At 40.6% G+C, this 22,118-nt stretch overlaps 1 protein-coding gene across 1 annotated transcript in view; it reads right to left on the bottom strand.

Moving 5' to 3' along the window:
- Positions 1–13,557: 13,557 nt before the first annotated feature.
- LOC147623540 (3beta-hydroxysteroid-dehydrogenase/decarboxylase-like) overlaps positions 13,558–22,118 on the bottom strand; it is a 103,606-nt gene continuing 95,045 nt past the window's right edge. The window contains exons 5-12 of the mRNA XM_086821724.1: positions 15,532–15,660; positions 15,352–15,431; positions 15,044–15,242; positions 14,847–14,964; positions 14,593–14,767; positions 14,335–14,491; positions 14,184–14,250; positions 13,558–14,087 (exon numbers count right to left, since the gene is read on the bottom strand). Of these exons, the coding sequence (XP_086677850.1) occupies positions 13,921–14,087; positions 14,184–14,250; positions 14,335–14,491; positions 14,593–14,767; positions 14,847–14,964; positions 15,044–15,242; positions 15,352–15,431; positions 15,532–15,660 (1,092 nt within the window). The 3' untranslated portion in view covers positions 13,558–13,920. The remainder of the gene's footprint in view (positions 14,088–14,183; positions 14,251–14,334; positions 14,492–14,592; positions 14,768–14,846; positions 14,965–15,043; positions 15,243–15,351; positions 15,432–15,531; positions 15,661–22,118) is intronic.

Genomic DNA, 22,118 nt, shown 5'->3' with positions numbered 1-22,118 from the left:
GAGTGATAAAGATAAATAACCGGTAGCTGCGGCAGCTAAAAGTAGCTGTGGCAGCTAAAAATAAATTTTTCGGGGGCCGGTTACGTGATAGTGAAGTGATGTCAAGTGGAGTGTATGTAAGATATGGTGTTGAGGTGTGAATAGTATGAACTTAAGATGGCCACGCACTATGACCAAAAAGTCCAAAATCTCACCTCACGAGGACAACAGCTAGCCAAAAAATATGACCAGTTGCCCACGCAAACTAAAGGCTAAGATGTGGGGATAACAACTTGCCACAAAAGAACGACTAGTTGCCCACCAAACCAAAGGCTAAGACGTGGGGACAACAACTTGCCGCAAAAGAACGACTAGTTGCCCTCAAAAATAAAGGTAAGGGGAAGGGAAGATGCATCAATCAAAATGACACTTAGCATGCCACGCAATATGACATTATGCCAGATCGAAGGAGCATACTCAGCAGAAAGACACTAAACCAGCCAAATTAATGACCAAGTGCCTCTTGCTAAGCACCAAAACAATGGCCTTACTCACACACACAAGAAAGACACTTTACTAGCCCAAAAAAAGGACTAAGTGCCCACATACACAAAACACAAGACAAAATTTGATTTAAGAGACAAAAAAGACTTAAAAAAAGTCGATTTCTTGTATTAACTTGAGGGTGTAGTTCCAAACTAGTTTCGCTCTAGAGTGAACTCTTCAGTGGAACACCCAAGTTTGAGATTACAAGAATGAGAGCTCTCCCTTATGTAGAGAGGGGAGGGCTAGCTTTTGCCTCTTTGCATGTGGGATAATTCAGCCTTTTGTTGTGAAAAAGCAAGCTTATGACATGAAGAACCCAACGCAACAAACGACGCTCGAATCGGATAAGTAGAGCTCTCTAAACAAGTAAAAGAAGCTCAATAGCATCTCATGCAAGCTATGGGTTTTGAACTCATGACCCCTTTCATTAGAGTCACAAGCCTTAACCATTAGGCTAGAGTGGACATGTTGACTCTACATGCAAAAATAAGTTACATAAGGTAACTAGAAGACTAGAGAGATGCATAAAATAGGTGGAGGGTTTTCCCGATAGCAGAACCAAGCATGGGAGGTCTCATATGCTGTTAAGACGATGCTCCCAAGGGTTGCTTTACAAAGGTGGGTCCACGCTAAAAATAGTACTTACTAAAAATAGAAAGTTACAACTTATTGGTTCGAAACCTTGATCTAACAAGATAGGAGCGCAGATTCCTTGGATTTCTCCAGCAAATCATAGGTCTAGGTATATGCTTCAGCTCGGGATTTTGTTGGGAAAGTCGAAAAAGTTTAGGGTTTAGGGTTTAGGGTTTAGGGTTTATTTTTCTTAAGGTTTACTTCTTACAGATTTCATCAAGGATTGTTATATTTTTCACGAGTCAACCATGAGGACAACAACTTCTCTTTCGATCAAGAGCATAATTCTCAATATCAAGGTATTTATGATAATCCAAGTAAGCCTAAAACTTATACTTTGCATTGTTTAATTTTATAGTTAAATTCTAATATATTGGTCAAGATAGTTCAATGATTGATATGTACTTTCTGTACGCTGAAGAAAATACATATTAGATCATTCACTATCAGGACTTAGGTGAACTAACAATGATGCACATATATTTTTCAACTAATCACCAAAGAATGTATGTAGCTTATTATTATTTCACATTCATCCTTTAAACCGTCTAACACCTCATTCAAAACACTTTCTTCAAATTATTCTCTTTCTGTTTTTAAACAAGATTATCCAGGTGTCTGTGAGAGATACTTGTGTTGGTACATGTGAGAGATACTTGTGTTGGTGTTTATGAATATGCAACAGAGGCCAGTTGTTGCAACCCAAACAAGAGGGAATGTTACGGTAATTAATTTATTATTGGGTGATCCAATAAGTGAAAAGAATATCTTGGGTGACCCAAATGTGATTGATTTGGTTGTGAGTGAGTCCAACCAGCTGTGACACGTGTGAAACGTGTGGTATACTTGTGAATACATGTGACGCATATGAAAACATTGTGAGTGAATCCAATGTGCGAGTTTGATTGTGAGTGAATCCAATCAACTCTTTTGAATCTATCTTAATGAGGGTGACCCTAGTTGGTTGTGAGTGAGTCCAACTAGCTGCTGTGAGACGTGTGGTATACTTTTTAAATATGTGTGACATGTATGAAAACATTGTGAGTGAATCTAATGTAGGAGTTTGATTGTGAGTAAATTCGATCAGCTCTAAGACATGTGTGACGCTTGTAAAGGTTATGTGAATTTGATCGTGAGTGAATTCGATCAACTTTAAGACATGTGTGATGCGTGTGAGGATATGTGGGAGTGAATCCTCTTAAAATACATAATGACATTGTGAGTGTGGGAACGATTAATGTGTTTGATCACTCGCGTGTGATTATAGTTACAACCGAGAACGGTTGTCTTCTCAAACGGGAGGACTATCACGGGAGTGGGGTTTTTCAAAATATTTTATCATGGGAGTGAATCCAATTAATTATGTGTGACTATCACGGGAGTGAGGTTTTTCAGAATATTTTATCATGGGAGTGAATCCAATTAATTATGTGTGACGCATGGTTCATGTGTGAATCATGGTAATGAATGATTTTCATTTGTTAGAATTATTTTTGTGAGTGATTCTAAAGTAATTGTGATCTAACATTGTGGATTATGTTGAGTATAGATCATGAGTTTGGGACGACCAAGGTGGACATTGGATGAGATTATCTAGCCAAGCACATGTGTGCTAAATATTTAATTTTGTACGGTTTGGCCCATTGTACATATGTTGGGCAAGGTTTATTTTTGATGGGATGCTTTAAAAGCATTGGACTAAGGTTCAATTTTGTAAAAAGCCCAATTTTGGAAAATCTATGCTATTTATGGCTCCAAGGGCTAAATTTATTAATATGATTTAAATACCGCGTGTGGGAGTGGAGCCACATAGGTCGGGGGGGAGATTGCACCCAATCTTGTGTTCTTTAATTTTTCATGCTCTTGATTTATGCTATGATGTTATGGTTTATTTCTTTTATTATTTAATTTGTGGAATAATCTAATCTCCATGTACCATGGTCCTGTAGAGCAGTGGTATTAGAGTGTAGAAAAGAATCATGTTGTCAACCTAGCACCTAGATTCTACGGTTCTTTCAAGATAGTAGACAAAATCAATGACCTGGCTTATAGACTAGATCTTCCATCCCAATGGAGGATTCGTAACTCTTTTTAGATTAGTCTATTGAGACCTTTTAAAGGACCAATCCCTACTCATCATGTTTATGAAGAACCGCCAGAGCTAGTTGATGATGAAGAGCAATTAGTACCTAATGAAATTATTGACCATCAGCAGACTACTACAAGAACTGGCAATGTTTATAACAGATATCTTTTGACCTTCAAGAACCATCCGAGAGAAGATGCTCATTGGATGCCTGAGCAATTTTTTGCACATGTCTTGACTTAATCCACTCCTATCAAACACGCAACTGAGGTCAGTTGTGCTAACTGAAGCAAGAGGGATTTTACATTATTGGCCCTCTATGGTCTATTGGGAACGTCTATCCGACCATTGTGCCGTGCTTGCAATTAGTATCGTGAGTGATGTCATATTAAATACTACATTGTAAGTGTGATTTGCATATGCTTTGCGGGTCTATGCTATGTATGCTGTGATTGGGTGATGCCATGTGTACGCATGCTAGTGTTGTTGATATTGGAGTTTGATTGCCTCACCTAACATGTTGAGTTGTTGAGTATAGGTGATGATATCTTCCATGCTTATTTCCATGTCTATGTTTAATATGTTTGAATCTCTTATTTGTTTGGAGTTGAATATTTATTCGTGATTATTGTGTGCAATTTTGGTACTTTGATTCTCTTTTGTGTGGCAAGTTCATGATAGTAAATTGCTACAGGACCATGGTACATGGAGATTAGATTATTCTACAAATTAAATAATAAAAGAAATAAACCATAACATCATAGCATAAATCAAGAGCATGAAAAATCAAAGAACACAAGATTGGGTGCAATCTCCCCCTGACGTGTGTGGCTCCACTCCCACACACGCGGTATTTACATCACATTAATAAATTCAGCCCTTGGAGACATAAATAGCATAGCTTTTCCAAAATTGGGCTTTTTACAAAATTGAACCTTAGTCCAATGCTTTTAAAGCATCCCATCAAAAATAAACCTTGCCCAACATATGTACAATCGACCAAACCATACAAAATCAAATATTTAGCACACATGTGCTTGGCTAGATAATCTCGTCCAATGTCCACCTTGGTTGTCTTGAACTCATGATCTATACTCAACATAATCCACAATGTAAGATCACGATTACTTTAGATTCGCTCACAAAAATTCTAACAAATGAAAATCATTCACTACCATGCTTCACACATGAACCATGTGTCACACAATTAATTGGATTCACTCCCATAATAAAATATTCTGAAAAATCTCACTCCCGTGATAGTCCTCTCATTTGAGAAGACAAACGTTCTCAGTTGTAATTATCAACACACACGAGTGATCAAACATATTAATTGTTCCCACATTGGATTCATTCACAATGTCATTATGTATTTAAGTGGATTCCCTCCCACATATCCTCACACGCATCACACGTGTCTTAAAGTTGATCGGATTCACTCACGATCAAATTCACAAAACCTTTACACACGTCACACGTGTCTTAGAGCTGATAGGATTTACTCACAATGTTTTCATACATGTCACATGTATATAAAAAGTATACCACACATGTCACAACTGGTTGGACTCACTCACAACCAACTAGGGTCACCCTCATCAAAATACATTCAAAAGAGTTGATTGGATTCACTCACAATCAAACTCGTACATTGGATTCACTCACAATGTTTTCATACGCGTCACATATATTCACAAGTATACCACATGTTTCACACGTGTCACAACCAACTAGGGTCACCCTCATTAATTCAAAAGAGTAGATTGGATTCACTCACAATCAAACTCACACATTTCTTACATGTGTCACACATGTCACAGTTGGTTGGATTCACTCACAACCAAATTAATCACACTTGGGTCACCCAATATATTCTTTTAACTTATTGGATCACCCAATACATTAATTTCCATAACATTCCCTCTTGTTCAGGTTGCAACTAACCTCAGTTACATATTTAATTAGCAAGTGAAGAGAGTTAGAATATAAGTCTGTCAGATAGAATCCCTCTCAAAACTATATTGTGATAAGTTATCCATCACATAAATATCACTTAGATTATCCGTCTCTCAGATATCAAAAGAGCATCCTTTACATACGTCAATACGAGTATCTTTCACAAACACCAACACAAGTATCTTTCACATACACCTAGTTAACCTTATTTGAAAATAGAAAGATAATAATTTGACGAAAGTGTTGTAAATGAGGTGTTAGAGTTTAAAGGTTGAATGTGAAATAACAATAAGTTACATACATTCTTCGGTGATCAGTCGAAAAACATATGTGCATCATTGTTAGTTTACTCAAGTCTTGATAGTGAATGGTCCAATATGTATTTTCTTCCGCGTGTGTAGAAAGTACACATCAATCATTGAACTATCTTCACCATTATATTTGAATTTAACTATAGTTTTTTAAAAAAATAATATTGAACAATGCATAAGTATGAGTTTTAGGCTTACCTCTCTAGAAATCATGATTGGAAGTACCCTCTTGCTTAGGTTGATCACTTTGTCTTCGTCTTTAACCACGTTTACGACCACAACTTAATTCTTTCTCTTTTCTTGACACTCGTATACATAATGCCCTTCTTTGTCGCACCTCTAGCATATAATTACACGATATTTTTGAATCCAATGAAGGAGTTTGATTTGTGAGTGAGTTCGATCAACTTTAAGACACGTGTGATGCATGTGAGGATATATGGGAGTGAATCCTCTTAAATACCTAATGACATTGTGAGTGAGTTCGATCAACTTTAAGACACGTGTGATGCATGTGAGGATATATGGGAGTTTGATTTGTGAGTGAGTTCGATCAACTTTAAGACACGTGTGATGCGTGTGAGGATATATGGGAGTGAATCCTTTTAAATACCTAATGACATTGTGAGTGAATCCAATGTGGAAACAATTAATGTGTTTGATCACCCATGTGTTTTAATAGTACAACCGAGGACATTTGTTCTTCTCAAAGGGGAGGACTATCATGGGAGTGAAATTTTTCAGAATATTTTATCATGGGAGTGAATCCAATTAATTATATGTGATACATGGTTCATGTGTGAAGTATGGTAGTGAATGATTTTCATTTGTTAGAATTATTTTTGTGAGTGATTCTAAAGTAATTGTGATTTAACATTGTGGATTATGTTAAGTATAGATCATGAGTTCGAGACAAACAAGGTGGACATTGGACGAGATTATCTAGCCAAAAGCACATGTGTGCTAAATATTTGATTTTGTATGGTTTGGCCCATTGTATATATGTTGGGCAAGGTTTATTTTTGATGGGATGCTTTAAAAGCATTGGACTAAGGTTCAATTTTGTAAAAAATCCAATTTTAAAAAAGCTATGCTATTTATGGCTCCAAGGGCTAAATTTATAAATATGATTTAAATACCACGTGTGGAAGTGGAGCCACACATGTAGGGGGGAGATTGCACCCAGTCTTGTGTTCTTTTATTTTTACGTTCTTTGATTTATGTACTTGATTTATACTATGATGTTATGGTTAATTTCTTTTATTATCTAATTTGTGGAATAATCTAATCTCCATGTACCATGGTCCTGTATAACAGTCATGGTACATGGAGATTAAATTATTCCACAAATTAAATAATAGAAGAAATAAACCATAACATCATAGCATAAATCAAGAGCATGAAAATTAAAGAACACAAGATTGGGTGCAATATCTCTCCCGACGTGTGTGGCTCCACTCCTACACGTGGTATTTAAATCATATTCATAAATTTAGCCCTTGGAGCCATAAATAGCACAGCTTTTCTAAAATTGGGCTTTTGCAAAATTGAACCATAGTCCAATGCTTTTAAGCATTTCATAAAAAATAAACCTTCCCCAACATATGTACAATGCACACATGTGCTTGGCTAGATAATCTCGTCCAATGTCCACCTTGGCTGTCCCGAACTCATGATCTATACTCAACATAGTCCACAATGTTAGATCACAATTACTTTGGAATCACTCACAAAAATAATTCTAACAAATGGAAATCATTCACTACCATGCTTCACACATGAATCATGCATCACACATAATTATTTGGATTTACTCCCATGATAAAATATTCTGCAAAATCTCACTCCCGTGATAGTCCTCCCGGTTGAGAAGAACAATCGTCCTCGGTTGTAACTATCAGCACATGATGCGAGTGATCAAACATATTAATTATTCCCACATTGGATTCACTCATAATGTCATTATGTATTTAAGTGGATTCACTTTCACATATCCTCACACGCATCACACGTGATTCACTCACAATCAAACTCACAGAACCTTTACACGCATCACACGTGTCTTAGAGTTGATCGGATTCACTCACAATCAAACTCCTACAATGGATTCACTCAGAATGCTTTCATACGCGTCACATGTATTCACAAAGTTACCACACGTTTCGCACGTGTCATAGCTGGTTGGACTCACTCACAACCAACTAGGGTTACCCTCATCAAGAATTCATTCAAAAGAGTTGATTGGATTCACTCACATCAAACTCACACATTTCTTACATGTGTCACACGTCATAGTTGGTTGGATTCACTCACAATCAAATTAATCACACTTGGGTCACCCAAGATATTCTTTTCATTTATTGGATCACCCAAAAATAAATTAATTATTGTAACATTCCCTCTTGTTTGGGTTGCAAACTAACCTCAGTTTCATATTTATTCACAAACACCAACACAAGTATCTCTCACAAATACCAACACAAGTATCTTTCATAGATACCAACACAAGTATCTCTCACAGACACCTAGTTAATCTTGTTTGAAAATAGAAAGAGAATAATTTTAAGAAAGTGTTTTAAATGAGGTGTTTTTTAAAGGTTGAATTGATGTGAAATAACAATAAGTTACATACATTCTTTGGTGATCAGTTGAAAAATATATGTGCATCATTGTTAGTTCACCCAAGTCCTGATAGTGAATGATCTAATATGTATTTTCTTCCGAGGGTGACCCTAGTTGGTTGTGAGTGAGTCCAACTAGCTGTGACACACGTGTGAGACGTGTGGTATACCGGCCGTTCTTGCGGCGATACTGCTTGGACTAATGGCTATGATGCCCAATGTTGTGGACGCCGACGTCTTGCACCAAGCACATGTGCTAAATATTTAATTTTGTATGGTTTGGCCCATTGTACATATATTGGGCAAGGATTATTTTTTATGAGATACTTTAAAAGCATTGGACTACTAAGGTTTAATTTTGTAGAAGGCCCAATTTTGGAAAAGCTATACTATTAATGGCTCCAAGGGCTAAATTTATTAATATGATTTAAATACCGTGGGAGTGGAGCCACACACGTCGGGGGGAGATTGCACCCAGTCTTGTGTTCTTGATCTATCATGCTTTTGATTTATGCGCTATATTTATGCTATGATGTTATGGTTAATTTCTTTTATTATTTAATTTGTGAAATAATCTAATCTCCATGTACCATGGTCCTGTAAAACAGAGCAAAAAGAAAAGAAAAAACAACCACAAGATTTAAACCCCTTAAGAAAAAGATTTATTCAAGAATTACAATTATGATTTAACTAAAGACTAATCTCTCAATTTTCATCCATTCAAGTATTCTAATCCAAGCCAAGATTCATTACTAGTATATCAACTTCTTGTTATTAACTAGGGCGCAAGATGTCCATCTTTCTTCAAGTTCTGACTTCAAGTTTAAGATCAAGCTTAAGATCAAGATCCCCTTTAGATTTCAATGTTTACAAGTAAGATTCACAAATACAAGAATTATAAACCTATTCAAAGATTATAATTTTTGAATTTAGTTAGATAATTACAAGATTAAGATCAAGAACAAATCCCCATAATTCACCAAGTTATTCACAGTAATGTAAGTGATTAATTTTTTTCCATCCTCAGTTGATAAGAATTTTCATTTCGACCTAATGCATTTTTTGGAATAAGACTTGTAATCTAGATTTGAGGATAGAGAAAAGTTATGTCGGAATGAAAGTTTCAGAGGGAATTAGCTACTCCATCTCAAACTTCTGTTCTTAAGGTAGTGTCGTGTGGAATTAATCTATGGTATGGGACATTAGATTGGTTTCACATGGCTACACTAGATGCAACTATGTCTTCTATCTTTCACCAACCGGTGTTTGTATGTGGAAGGTACCTCTGTGGAATGGGACACTTAGATCCGTTTCACATGCGTTCACTTGTTTGGTTTTGTTTTCAAAATTATTTGATGTGATGATCTTGTCCTCCACTTGTGCCATGAAGCCATCCACTCATTGATTGTGCAACTGAGGACAGTTGCTTTCCAATAGGGGGGACTGTTATGATCCATGTTATTTGATGGACGATAGTCATGCTCATTTATTATTTGACGAGGACGCCCGAGTATTTATAACATGGACGATAGTCATGCTCATTTATTATTTGATGGGGACGCCCGAGTATTTTTACTAGTTAGTAATGGATGGATTTCCATGTGTGGGTGGACTCCCACGTGTATTTGGTATTTGATTTATATTTTTTATAATGATGTCTATTTCTCATGAACGCGTTAGGATTGATTGATGCGATGTCAATTGATTGTTACTGACGTGGTTTATGTTTATGAGTTTAGGTGATGAGGTGTGCAAGGGTACTGACTTAGGTGTTGCACAGTGCGAGGGTACCGATTTAGGTGTCGCACGGATGGTGGATTGAGCCGTGGCATGTGGACATATCTCATTATTATATTCACAATATTTTGTGGCCGTATGATGGTGTTTGATATTATTTTGACATCATTGTTGTGATGTGTGTGCATGCACGCGTCAATTTATTGTACAGTGTACGTGCGAGCACTAGTTGATTTATTTTATAATGTGCATATGTGCACAAGTTAGATTATTGTATTAGAAAATTGTGCAAACCTTAGAAGGCTTGAGGACAAAGGCTAATTAAATGGCAAAGTCCAAATATGGATGTGTACTTTATTTTTGGCTCAAAGCCTACTTTTGGAATATATCACAAATACCCACGCGAGAAGAAGCCACTCATGTTTTGGGGGGGGGGAGGAGATTGTACCCAGTCTTGTGTTCTTGATCTTTCATGCTTTTGATTCATGCTCTTGATTTATGCTATGATGTTATGGTTTAATTTATTTTATTATTAAATTTGTGGAGTAATTTAATCTCCATGTACCATGGTCCTCCTGAGTCCAACCAACTAGGGTCACCCTTGTACATTGGATTCACTCACAATGTTTTCATACACATCACACATATTCAAAAGTATACCACACGTCTCACGTGTCAGAGATGGTTGGACTCACTCACAACCAACTAGGGTCACCCTCATCGAGAATTATTTCAAAAGAGTTAATCGGATGATCAAATTCACAAAACCTTTACACATGTCACACGTGTCTTAGAGTTGATCGGACTCACCCACAATCAAACTCACACACATTGGATTCACTCACAATGTTTTCATATGCATCACACATATTGAAAAAGTATACCACACATTTCACACGTGTCAGAGCTGGTTGGACTCACTCACAACCAACTTAATCACAATACATGCGTCACACATGTCACACTTGGTTGGATTCACTCACAACCAAATTAATCACACTTGGGTCACCCAAGATATTCTTTTTACTTATTGGATCACCCAATAAATTAATTAGCGTAACATTAGCATCTGCTACCTCGGGATCGCGGTCCTCTCCGCCCTCATTCATCATCACCCGGACAATAGTCCTCTTTACTCCTTTACCTCGACATCGAGATGGAAGCCCTCTCTGCTAATTTCTTCGGAACAGCAACCTACCATCTGCCTTGGATTGTGGCCTTCTCCACCCTTTGCATTATCACGAGACATCAACCCTCTCTGCTCCTTCAGAGTCTCACACTGAGCTCTTATACTAGATTTCATCATATATACACTCACTCATTTCATGTCGTATTGATTTGCTCTAATCTCTCATACATGTGGTCCTTTCATACTTTTGCCCTCACACCATCATCTTCATTACCTGTCAGATATGTGAGCGAGATGTGTGCCACTGCAGGTTTCTGGAGTGCAGTGTGAATGCATCAACGTCGCCATTTGTTCTTGGAGGCCACCATCACCATTTAGAACTGCGTACACAGGCCGTCATTGCCTTGATCGAAAGCACCACCTTCACCACCACTGTGGTTCAAACAGATAGCAGGATCGCCAAGTGTTTAGGCTAGGCCTATACATGAAAAATACACATATGCGAAAGAGAGGGCCATTCCTATATATTCATTGCAAGTAATTCATTGCATGAGATTACATTGCTTCTTGTTTCAAATATGAAGGAGAAGGTTACGATATGAAAATGTATAATGTGATTAAGATGTGAAGGGGTATGGATTGCTATGGATTGCCACCCTTCCATATACCCTATTAAGTACACACTTTATTAATGTTTTCTCCCAAAGCTATGTTTTCTCCCAAAGCTATATCCTAAAGCTATGAGTTATATTGTCTACTAACAGTAAGAATGAAGGTGCTCCCAAACTTGAGCTCTATTATAGATTACATTATCAAAAGCGTCTTTACGCACTCCCATAAGTCACTATACAAGTGGGAGTTGCCCGATCACCCACACTTATGGGGTGCCCAAACATGTACAAGCATTATATGGCCGGCTTTGATTATAAGAGTGAATCTTTGGCTATATACAAGGTGAAGAATGTAAACTAGGGCAGGGATTACAAGTGTACAAGAATGAGTCACATATATACATACATATCTATAAATGTGTGTGTGTGTGTGTGTGTGTGTGTCTTTGGCTCCATACAAGGTGAGTATGTAAGCTAGGACAGGGATTACAAAGAGTGTACGTGAAGAAGTAACATATATACATATCTATAGATCTCTGTGTGTGTGTGTGTGTGTGTGTATCTTTGGCTCTATACAAGGTGAAGTATGTAAGCTAGGGCAAGGATTACAAAGAGTGTATGCAAAGAAGTAACATATATACATATATATGTACATACATGTATACATATATGTGTATATATATATATGTACATATATGTATATATATATATATATATGTATGTACGTATGTTATGTATATACATATATGTATACATACATGCATATATATATATATATACATATATATATATATATATATGCATGTATGTATGTATGTATGTATGTATGTATATACATAACATACGTACATATATATATATATATATATATATATATATATATATATATATATATGCATGTATGTATGTATATATATACATAGGGCGTGTATATGTGTATGTGTGTGTGTGTGTGTATATATATATATATATATGTATGTATGTATGTATGTATGTATGTATACACATGTATATAATCTATATCTACAAATATACATTTATGTATGTACGTATGTGAAACAACCCATCTAATAACCAACCCACACCCTCTTTGCAAAGCACTTTGTGTTTCTATTTTTTAAGCTTGATGAGGACAACTCTCAAAATGGTAGCGACTCACAATTTGCCTCCTTATCTCATCATGCTCATGCATCGACCCCTCCACTTCTTATGCCTTTGGCACGATTGATTGTCTATGATGCACTTCTTATATTTCCAAAGCACTCTTTAAAAGTCCAAAGTCTCGGTTTTAGCTCTGAATTCTCTTTGTACAATTAAAAAATTAGCAGCTAGAGGTTAAAAATTTTGATTTGCTATGTTAGCGGAGGGTTTGTGTTAGATGAGCACTGGCAAATCATCATTTCCAAGTCCTTTCAATTGTGTGGCCTGACTCCCTTAAAATTTGGGGTTGTTTTGCATGTGAAGCACAACCCTAGAAGGATGAAGTCTTTGCCTCACGTGAAGGCATGACCTAAGCTCGTCTCTCAAGGAAGAGAGAGTGTGTGTGCGCGCGCTTTTGCTTTTAGTAACATCTACTTAATACCTACATCTACTGATCTATGAAACCAAACGTTCAATGTGTAAACTAAAGATCATAAACATGGTGAGAGAAAGAAAGAAAGAAAAGAGTGTGATATTAACGTCTACGGAAGACCCCAATGGATCTATGAGACCATAAATAATACAGTGGTACCTGGATATACTAAGCCATGGAAGAATCTAAAAGGAAATGACAAAAATTGGAAAATATACATCCAGTGATCTCTCCTCCCCCAATACCAATCTCAAGGCATAAAGAGGCCTATTAAAAAAACCATATCAAGATGAAAAACTTACACGATTCATAGAAACATGGAATAAGTTATAAACTACCAGTAAGCCATTCAAGGAAGTGATTTGCTCTACTCCATAAAAGAATCAGCATGCTCATTAAATTCTTAAGAAAAGCTGAATGTTAAGATTCTGATACACTTCACACTTGTATAGCCTAGAAATGTAACGTCCATATGAGGCCTAAGAAAGGCCAATTTCCAGGCAAGGCAGTTTTTGGCATGGCTGGCAAACATTTGCAACCAGTTGTTACACAACAGTTAACAAATCCCATGTGTTGAGCTCACAACCACACAAACTGTGGGCAATTTTGTCTTCTAACTTATTTCTCTTCCAAGCTGCAACCAGTTCTTATGTCAAGCATGCATGGAAACTGGCCCAAAGGTTATATTCTCGAATTTGAAATCGTGGCACTTTCATGCAATCCAGTGGGGACGATCTGTCATTTAACTTTTTTTCTTAGGCTCCTGTCTTGCTGTATTTCAAGTACCCTTGCCATGAGGGATGCATGACTTTGAGCAAGAAACTCCCTGATAGACCTGACAAAGCCATCTATTTCCCCCTCCTTTTGGTCATAAATGTAGAAAACTGTGAACATAAAAGCCAACCCTGTGAACCAACAGTCTCAACATTAGTCCCTCAGCCATTTGAAAGATAAAATATGTTAACCTCAAAGACTTTTGGATGAAGGTCTAGATCCCTTACCTGTTAGAAGCACAGTTGAAAAAGGATAATTACCTAGAATCTTCATCACATAAGCAGACACCATGACCTGAGACAACGCCAGTATTTATTTAGCATGCCTTCTGAAACCTTCCAAGAACAAAGCCACTTGAATACAAGATACATTCATAACCTTGGCAAAAGAAGCAATGTTTTGTTTGGCCACTGCATCCTCAACAATGTCCCAGATAGAGTTCCAGAAACTTCTTGATGTCTGAACAGCCGTGTTCATTGTGTCTCCAGATAATTCAAAGGAAAAAGTAGAAATTTTTTGCATTTGCATACCAAACCTAATGGAATTTTGAACATTTATTTCAGATTAATGAAAAGGTCCAAAACAAGAGGATACAGGTATAGAAACCAGCAAGCAGGTGGGTTCTTTATAACTTACATTGAAGGGGGCAGAAAGCTTTGAAAAAATACTGCTATAGTGAGCACCAGACACAACTTTGACACAGCAGACAATACGGAAAGACTAGAGATTAAGAGGAAGTATATCAAGGTAAAAATTGCCAGTGCAACGAAAAATGTATGCTTCTCATTTTTCCACAACAGTATATCTGCAACTGCAACAACAGAAACCAAGTTCAACAACTTAGCATGCCATAGCTTCACCTCAAAAATACCCATATTACTGTGAGATACCTTTGCTACCACCAAGGAGTCTATGCACTTTTGAAAATCCATCCATTTCTCGAGATTTCAGGTCCCTTGGTTCAGCACGGAGATGAGAAAATGATTCCACAGTTCGCCTTATTCCTTCCTGAGCGAATTACAGACTTGTAAGGCATCATTAATGAGGAAGCCCATGTGAAAATTTGAATTAAATTTCATAAGACAACCTCAAGGGAGGTAATTGGACTGTATCCAAGGAGTTTGGCCGCCCTGTCGCAGTTGAAAGTGCGCCAAGAAGTCACTAGTCTTAATCGTGAAGGAGTAAACTGTGGTGGGGTGGCTCCGAAAATGGGGAGATGCTGGTAGGCCAACTCCACCAAGTAAGCCAAAGGCATCAGCAATCCAATAGGAAGATGAATTCTGGGTCTGAAAAACAAGTGCAATAGAAAGTCAGTAATATTTCCTCTTTACATGCAAGAGCCTGAGACTACAAGCACATCCCAAAGCTCTGACATTGCCAGAATAATTGCTTCACCTGTCATATCCAAGTCCTTCTAGGATTTCTGAAACAAAAGACCAAAATCGTTTTGGCTCCTTGTTTGTAATAAAATAAGCCTGAGATAAGAACAAAGACAATGACATTTTTCAGATAAAAACCAGCCATAAATTCTGTGTATTTGAAAATGTTTTGAAGCATGGTAGATCTGAGTCTTACTTTGCCTGCAGCAACATTGTCACCATAGCATTTGGCTGCATCCAGGGCTTGCTCAGCACAAACGTGCGCATGAGCCACATTCTCCACATAAGTGAAATCATACATGTTGTTGCCATCCCCCAATATAAACTACAAGGATCATGCACCACAATTATATTTATTTTAGAAGGAAAAAAGTAATAACGAAGCTGCTTTCGTAAGAGTGAACAAAAAATGTCTACCTACTGGAAGAAGTGAGAGCACAATGCCATACTACTGAACAGAGTTTCAAGCGGCCTTCTCTAACTCAATGTTGTTGCAAACTTTCCGAAGGCATAGAAAGTGTTTCACAATCCCAATATGCCATAAAAGCGTGGGTTTTGGTATTTCTTTTCTTTCTGCTCCGCGCAGGGCGGGACACGGGATGCGGACGAAGACACAGGATTTTTTGACACAAGCTATGGCGTATGAATATCTTCAATGGTTCTTGGATCTTATACATATACATATATACACATATACACATGTATGTATGTAGTATGCATATATACATATACATGTATATGTGTGTGTGTGTGTGTGTGTGGTATACACACACAGATTTAGGTAGCAATCATAAAAATTTAGAATATATTTAGGGCACTAGCAAGCTCAGAACCAGGTCCACAAACATCACACAGGCTCAGCCTCTAACCAGCCACACAACCAGGAGTGTTTGGCCATCGATTTTGCTATTCTAGAGCAAACATCAGTCAGCCTCAGCCTCTAGGCTCAGAAGCAGGTCCACAAACATCACTCAGGCTCAGCCTAACCAGCCACACAAACAGGAGTGTTTGGCCTTCGCTTTGCTACTCTAGAGCAAAGGGAAGCTGACCAACAGCATACCTTGAGAAGTGGGCATCATCAGGGCTGGCCGACCAGCACATTCAGATTTGACTAGCATTTGTTGTGAGTCGTGGACAAAAGGGCAACTGGACGACAGCAGTAAGCTGGCCGATTGGTCCAATAAATAGCAAGGCGAAAATCAGTCATAGGCATCTGATCCCCACCTCAGGGGCAGGTCAATGAGTCCATAGATAATCTAGAAAGTCCTAATTCAGTTCTCTTTGGAAGGCCAAAGGCCACGGACGTTGTACAGCATTACACATCTTTTTGTACCATATCAATACACTGAAAATACAGTTCATCTCTCTCTTCCCTCTACAGTCTATTCATTGTTATTGCATTAGTGTTCCTAATTCAGTCCTCTTTTGGAAGGCCAAAGGCCATGGAAGTTCTCCAGCATTACACGTCTTTTTGTACCATATCAATATATTGAAAATACAAATCATTTCTCTTCTCTACAGTCTATTCATTGTTATTGCATTAATGTTCCTAATCAGTAGGCTTAGGGCTGGATCAAGTACAGCAAGGCTTCCGTGCATGCAACATTGGCATCAGAGCATTCAGGCTCAGCCATCTAAGCACTCAATTGTCCCAAGACAGGTGCACAGATCCATGGAAGAATGCAGCCACGGTAGCATTTATGAGGTGGTCGGCAGCAAGCAAAGCCAAAGGAAAGCATTCAGAGTTGTGTGCTCAAAGGAGCATACCATTGGCTCTTAGACCAGTTCCAAAGGTAGAGCATCGGGCATGATCATTCTCAGCAGGTGACCATTGCTTGTTAAGGGAAAGGGATTGCAAGTGTAGGCACATTCCTTAACCAAAACTTGGAGTGGAATCAGAGGAATGACAGGTTTTCAGTCAAAGTGTTAGAAGTCAGTCAGAGTCAACAGTCCAGGGAGGAAGGATAACAAGTTTCCAACCCATCATCAAGTTTAGCATGAGGGAATTTCACGTGCACAGCCGTGGACATGGCTAACCTCAGATCTAATCCCTGATTCAGGTAGCATTCATAGAATACCTTTAGGGCACTAGAAGGCTCCGATGCAGGTCCAGAAACATCACTTGTCATGTGCACAATGTGTATCTACCGTGTGCTACACGCACACAAGACTAGCCTTGAGGTTTGGGGAAGCTTGGAGCTAGGCAGGCTGATTGACGAGCTGAGTTAGGGATAGACTAACGGGCGGGCACCCAAGTATGGACGAGCAGGTGCCCAAGTGTGGACGCCCGATGACCGGCCAAGAGCCTATAAAAGGGTGGCCAAGGTTAGTCATTAGTCATATAGAGTCTCGCGTGACTTTGTGAGAGCTCTATGGTCAGGAGCCTGGATCTAGTGCAGACGTGCACATGCTTCATGCAGCCGAGGCCGGCAGCAGTCTCGAGGCCCGTGAGGGTAGCTTTGTGGCGGTATGGGACGTCTCAAGGTAGAGATTGGTCGGTACGTCCATCTAGTTAGCTCAGCTCGGTGGGGACAGCGAAGTCTTGTGGGCTTGCCCACGGTTGTCGAGGTTGGGAGGTGAGTCGGACCTGCACCCCCGTCTTGTTTGTTTGGTTTGTTTGCAGGTTTCGAGTCTTGTACCAGAAGTGTTCCACGAGGAGATCCTATGGGGATTTGACATCACTCAAGCTCAGCCTCTAACCAGCCCACACAACCAGGAATGATTGGCCATCGTTGTCACATGCACGAAAGCTCTGAGTGTCTTCTTTCCGCCCTAAGTAACCAAATAGGAACCTTGATGCAAATCAGCAACAAAGACAGAAAGAAAGAAAGAAAGATTTTATTAACGTCTTCCAAAAGACCGAACTCGGCCTATGAGACAAATCGGAGTACCTGTATGGGGTATCCTCTGTCATCCCAACAAAATGAAAAAGTACTGAACAAAAAAAGCTGAATCTGGGTGTGCAGGGGATGGAGCTCTACTACTAGGAGAATGCAAAGCTATATGCATGGAGTATACAATCATGATATGCAACCTAGCTAGCTCCATCCTGTACCATACTGGGGGTATAAAATGGTATACATCAGTGAAGGGGGTGTCCACAGCTCCCTGAAGAACATGCCTGGGTGTGCTCTGAAGCGAGCCAGTCGCTCCGCACCCTCTCTGTGAAACTGAGCTCTGATCTCTGTCATCTCTCTCTGGTATAGACGTGGTGTCCGAAAGCCAGGTGTCCTCTGTCTCCTGCGGGCTCTAAGTGTCTCTGCTCTCTGGAGAGTAATTCCCTGCCGTGTAGGGGCTGGGAGGGGGATGGATCTCGGAAAAAATGTAGTAATCTGTGTCTGTCGCCCCCCCTCTGGAGCTGTCTGAGCCTGTAATAATGTCTCTCTGTGGCGCTGTATGTCTAGAATGTATCTCCCCAGTATGCGCTGGTCTGCTGCCTCAAAGATCTGGTGTAGGGAATGTGGCTCTCTGAATAAAATGGGATATCTCTCTCTGATGGCTGTATATGCTCTGCATCTGCATACATAATGCTCCTCACTCTCCACCTTCTCTCTGCACAATCTGCATACCCTCTCTTCTCGGGGGATCCGTGCTGCTCTGCCAGTCTCAATCTCCAATCGGTGTGATGAAACTCTGAGCTGACCAATAGCCACTCGGGAGCCATGTGGTAAAAAGCCCTCCATGTATCTAGGCCTCTCTATAAATCCATCATCAGTGATACTCATGAAGTGATCTCTGTAGTATAGCATCTTCGGTGGAAGAGGCTGTGTAGGCGATATCCATGTCTCTCGTGTATAGAGCTGCCATAGATCCTGTCTGAATACTCTGTTCCTCTCACTATGAGAGAGACGGATATGTGGTGCATCCCTGTCATACTGGAATGGTGGTAGATGATCCATGTCTAGGCCATGCTGTGAGAACCAATGTGTGACCTGTGCATACCATGATCCTCTGTCTCCTGCCTCAGCCAGCTGTCTAGATGCCTCAAAAGCTCTGTATGACAATCTGTCCTATGGCATCTCTCTGAATCTGTCTAGCAGGCATATAGTCTGAAATATGGCCTCTACCATCATAGGAGGCGCAGCAAATTCTGCTCGGATAATGTCATGAGGTACTGACGGTTTGCTGCGTATCATGCGTGCCATCGTGAGGGCCTGTGGTCTCTCTATTTGTGTCCACCAATGGGTAGCAAGGCTTGGCGCCCATACCGCTGCTCCATACATCAATGCCGGTGTGACTAATGTGTCAAATAGCCACCCCTTCGTCCGGGGCTCCTGAAAATGCGCCTGGTGGCACTGTCTCTCTAGCATAGCCAATGCTGCATATCCCCGTGTCAATCTAGCTCTAAATACAATATCATCAGCATAGAGCATAATATGTACTGAGGTACCTGCTAAATCAACTCCATCTCCGCCTCCCCGTGTAATGAAGTCAGCCACCTCATCAATGTATAACCCAAATAGCGTGGGGGAAAGTGGGCATCCTTGCTTCACACCAATGGTGCTAGCAATAGTCTCGGACATACCTCCTGGACATCTGACTCGCCCAAAAACTTGCTCATATAATGCATAGATGCCCCATGTCATATCTGCTGGTATGCCAAGAGACTGCAGGCGCTGAAAGAGCCTCTCTCGTGGTACTATGTCAAATGCTTTGCGGAAATCCACAAAGCAGCAATAGAGGTTTCTCTTCCTCACTCTGGCCTGATCAATCATACATCTCAAAGTGAATACATGGTCAATGGTAGAGAAAGCTCTCCTGAAGCCTGCCTGCCCTGATGAGCGTAAACCTGCTCGCTCAGCATATAAGCTAAGCTCTTGCTCCAGCACTGCACCATAGAGTTTGGCCAGCACGTGGCCAACCATAACCGTCCTGTAGTTGCTCGGATCGAGCATATCCCCTGTTTGGTGAATCGGCACAATGGTGTGCATCGTCCACTCCGCAGGCAAACCCTCTGCTAGTGCCCTGTTAAACAGGTGTGCAAGAAAAGGAGCTAAAGAATCTACTGCATATATGAGATGCTCACCTTGCAGGCCCATATGGTCGGCGGCCCGTCCATGCTATAGGCGGCAGATAGCTTCCTGTACCATCGAGTGGGTAAAGAAGCTAGCTGTGGTAGGTCGAGGCTCCTGTGGTGGCTGAGGTATACGTGGCTGCTGTGGGGCATGGTATAGGCCCTCTGCATATGTGTGCCATGTCTGTGGGTCTGCAATAGGTGTTGGGGTCCGGGGCTCTCTGAAGTGCCGCCATGAGACAGGGCTATCCCTACTCATGAAGAAATGAAAGATCTCTATCTCCTGTATCTCTGCGAAGGCCCGCCTTTTGCGGCGAGTAAGTCTCCTCATCTCTCTCCTCGACTCCTGCTCTGTGATGGCTCCCAAGGCTCTCTGTATGCGGAGCCGTGAGTATAGGGCTCTGCACTCGTCATCATACCATCTGTTCTGAGCATAGTCCCAGGTCTCGTAGGCTCTCCTGAGTGTACACGATGTGGGAAGCTCTGTAATGCAGCCGTGTGTAGGAGTGATGCCAGCTGGGCTGTAATGGTATCCATAGGTGCCAGGGGATCCATGAGTAGGAGCCCATCCTCTACTCTGCCAGTGTATATGTCTGCCATGTCATGTGTGAAGTAGATGGTAATGTGTGGCGTCGATATGTGGGGGGCTGGTGATACTGGTGATCCGGCTAGTGAAAATGCCAAGTATGTATGATCTGCCCCAATAGGACGAGGTGGAATGGAGAATGAGGTGACAAGCTGTGATGCCTTCAAAGACCCCATAATGTATTCTACCACCGTGCCTCCGGTCCGTGTATGACCCCCATGTGGGAAGCATGTCAGCCCTCCTGATCCCGGCCACTGTAGCATCCCGTTATAAATAACGAGACGATGCCTGGCTCCCAACTCTAGTAAGTGGTCCCCATAATGTCCTCTGTCTGGTCCAGTGTCCTCTGATGCCCGACTAGCCCCTATCTCCTCTGGATCCACAGGGTGGAGGATCTCCATGTCATCATAGTCATACACCTCACACTGTCTGCTCTGTGTGTGGGCATTGAAGTCGCCCGTAAGAAATACTTCCCCTAGTGTAGAATAATGCATAATCTCCTCGACAGACAAGTGTATGGCGAGGCTCCTGTCTCCTCCTCCTGTGGGCATGTCCTCTGTAATGACATAGGAGGATCCTGATGGAGAAAAGTAACATAAAGCTATGTATATAACCCTGTCCTGTGAGAGCTGTAAGCTGATCCACATGTATCTGGCCTCTGGATCCTGTGCTACCACTCTCAGTCTCCCCTGTAGCTCCCCTCTGAATAGGACTGCTACTCCCCCCGACCCTCTCGAGGTACCCTGGCGTGTGGTCCTCCTGTATGCTCACTCCCACTGGAATCCCTCTACTCGAGGTAGCCCTTTCTCTGGGCTCTGATGTGTCTCTGTCAGAAGTATGATGTCTCTCCCCACCATAACATGCTCCAGTCGTCCACGCTGCACCCATAGTGAACCATTACACTTCCATACTGCCATGTGTATCTCTGTCAGTGGCCTGGTCTGTGTCCCATAGGCCCCAAACCGCTAATCCATGGGCCGGCCATCAATGATGACCCGACCATCTCGATAGAAGGCCTTCTTGCCTTCTCTCCTCGCGTGTAAGACTCGTGGCATGCTGCATCCTCGTGAGATCATCATCCAAGAAAATAGGAGCTCCCTCTAAACCCCGTAGTATGACCATCTTCCTCATGAAGGTGACCCTCTCCGTCTCTCCTGCAAACTGTAGGATGAGGGCTCGCTTG

Source organism: Cibotium barometz, chromosome 27 (genome assembly GCF_041138505.1).
Source record: "Cibotium barometz isolate CiBa-2024 chromosome 27, ASM4113850v1, whole genome shotgun sequence".
NCBI lineage: Eukaryota > Viridiplantae > Streptophyta > Polypodiopsida > Cyatheales > Cibotiaceae > Cibotium > Cibotium barometz.
The sequence above is the reverse complement of the archived record's forward strand: the minus strand, read 5'-3'. Positions and strand labels throughout refer to the sequence as shown.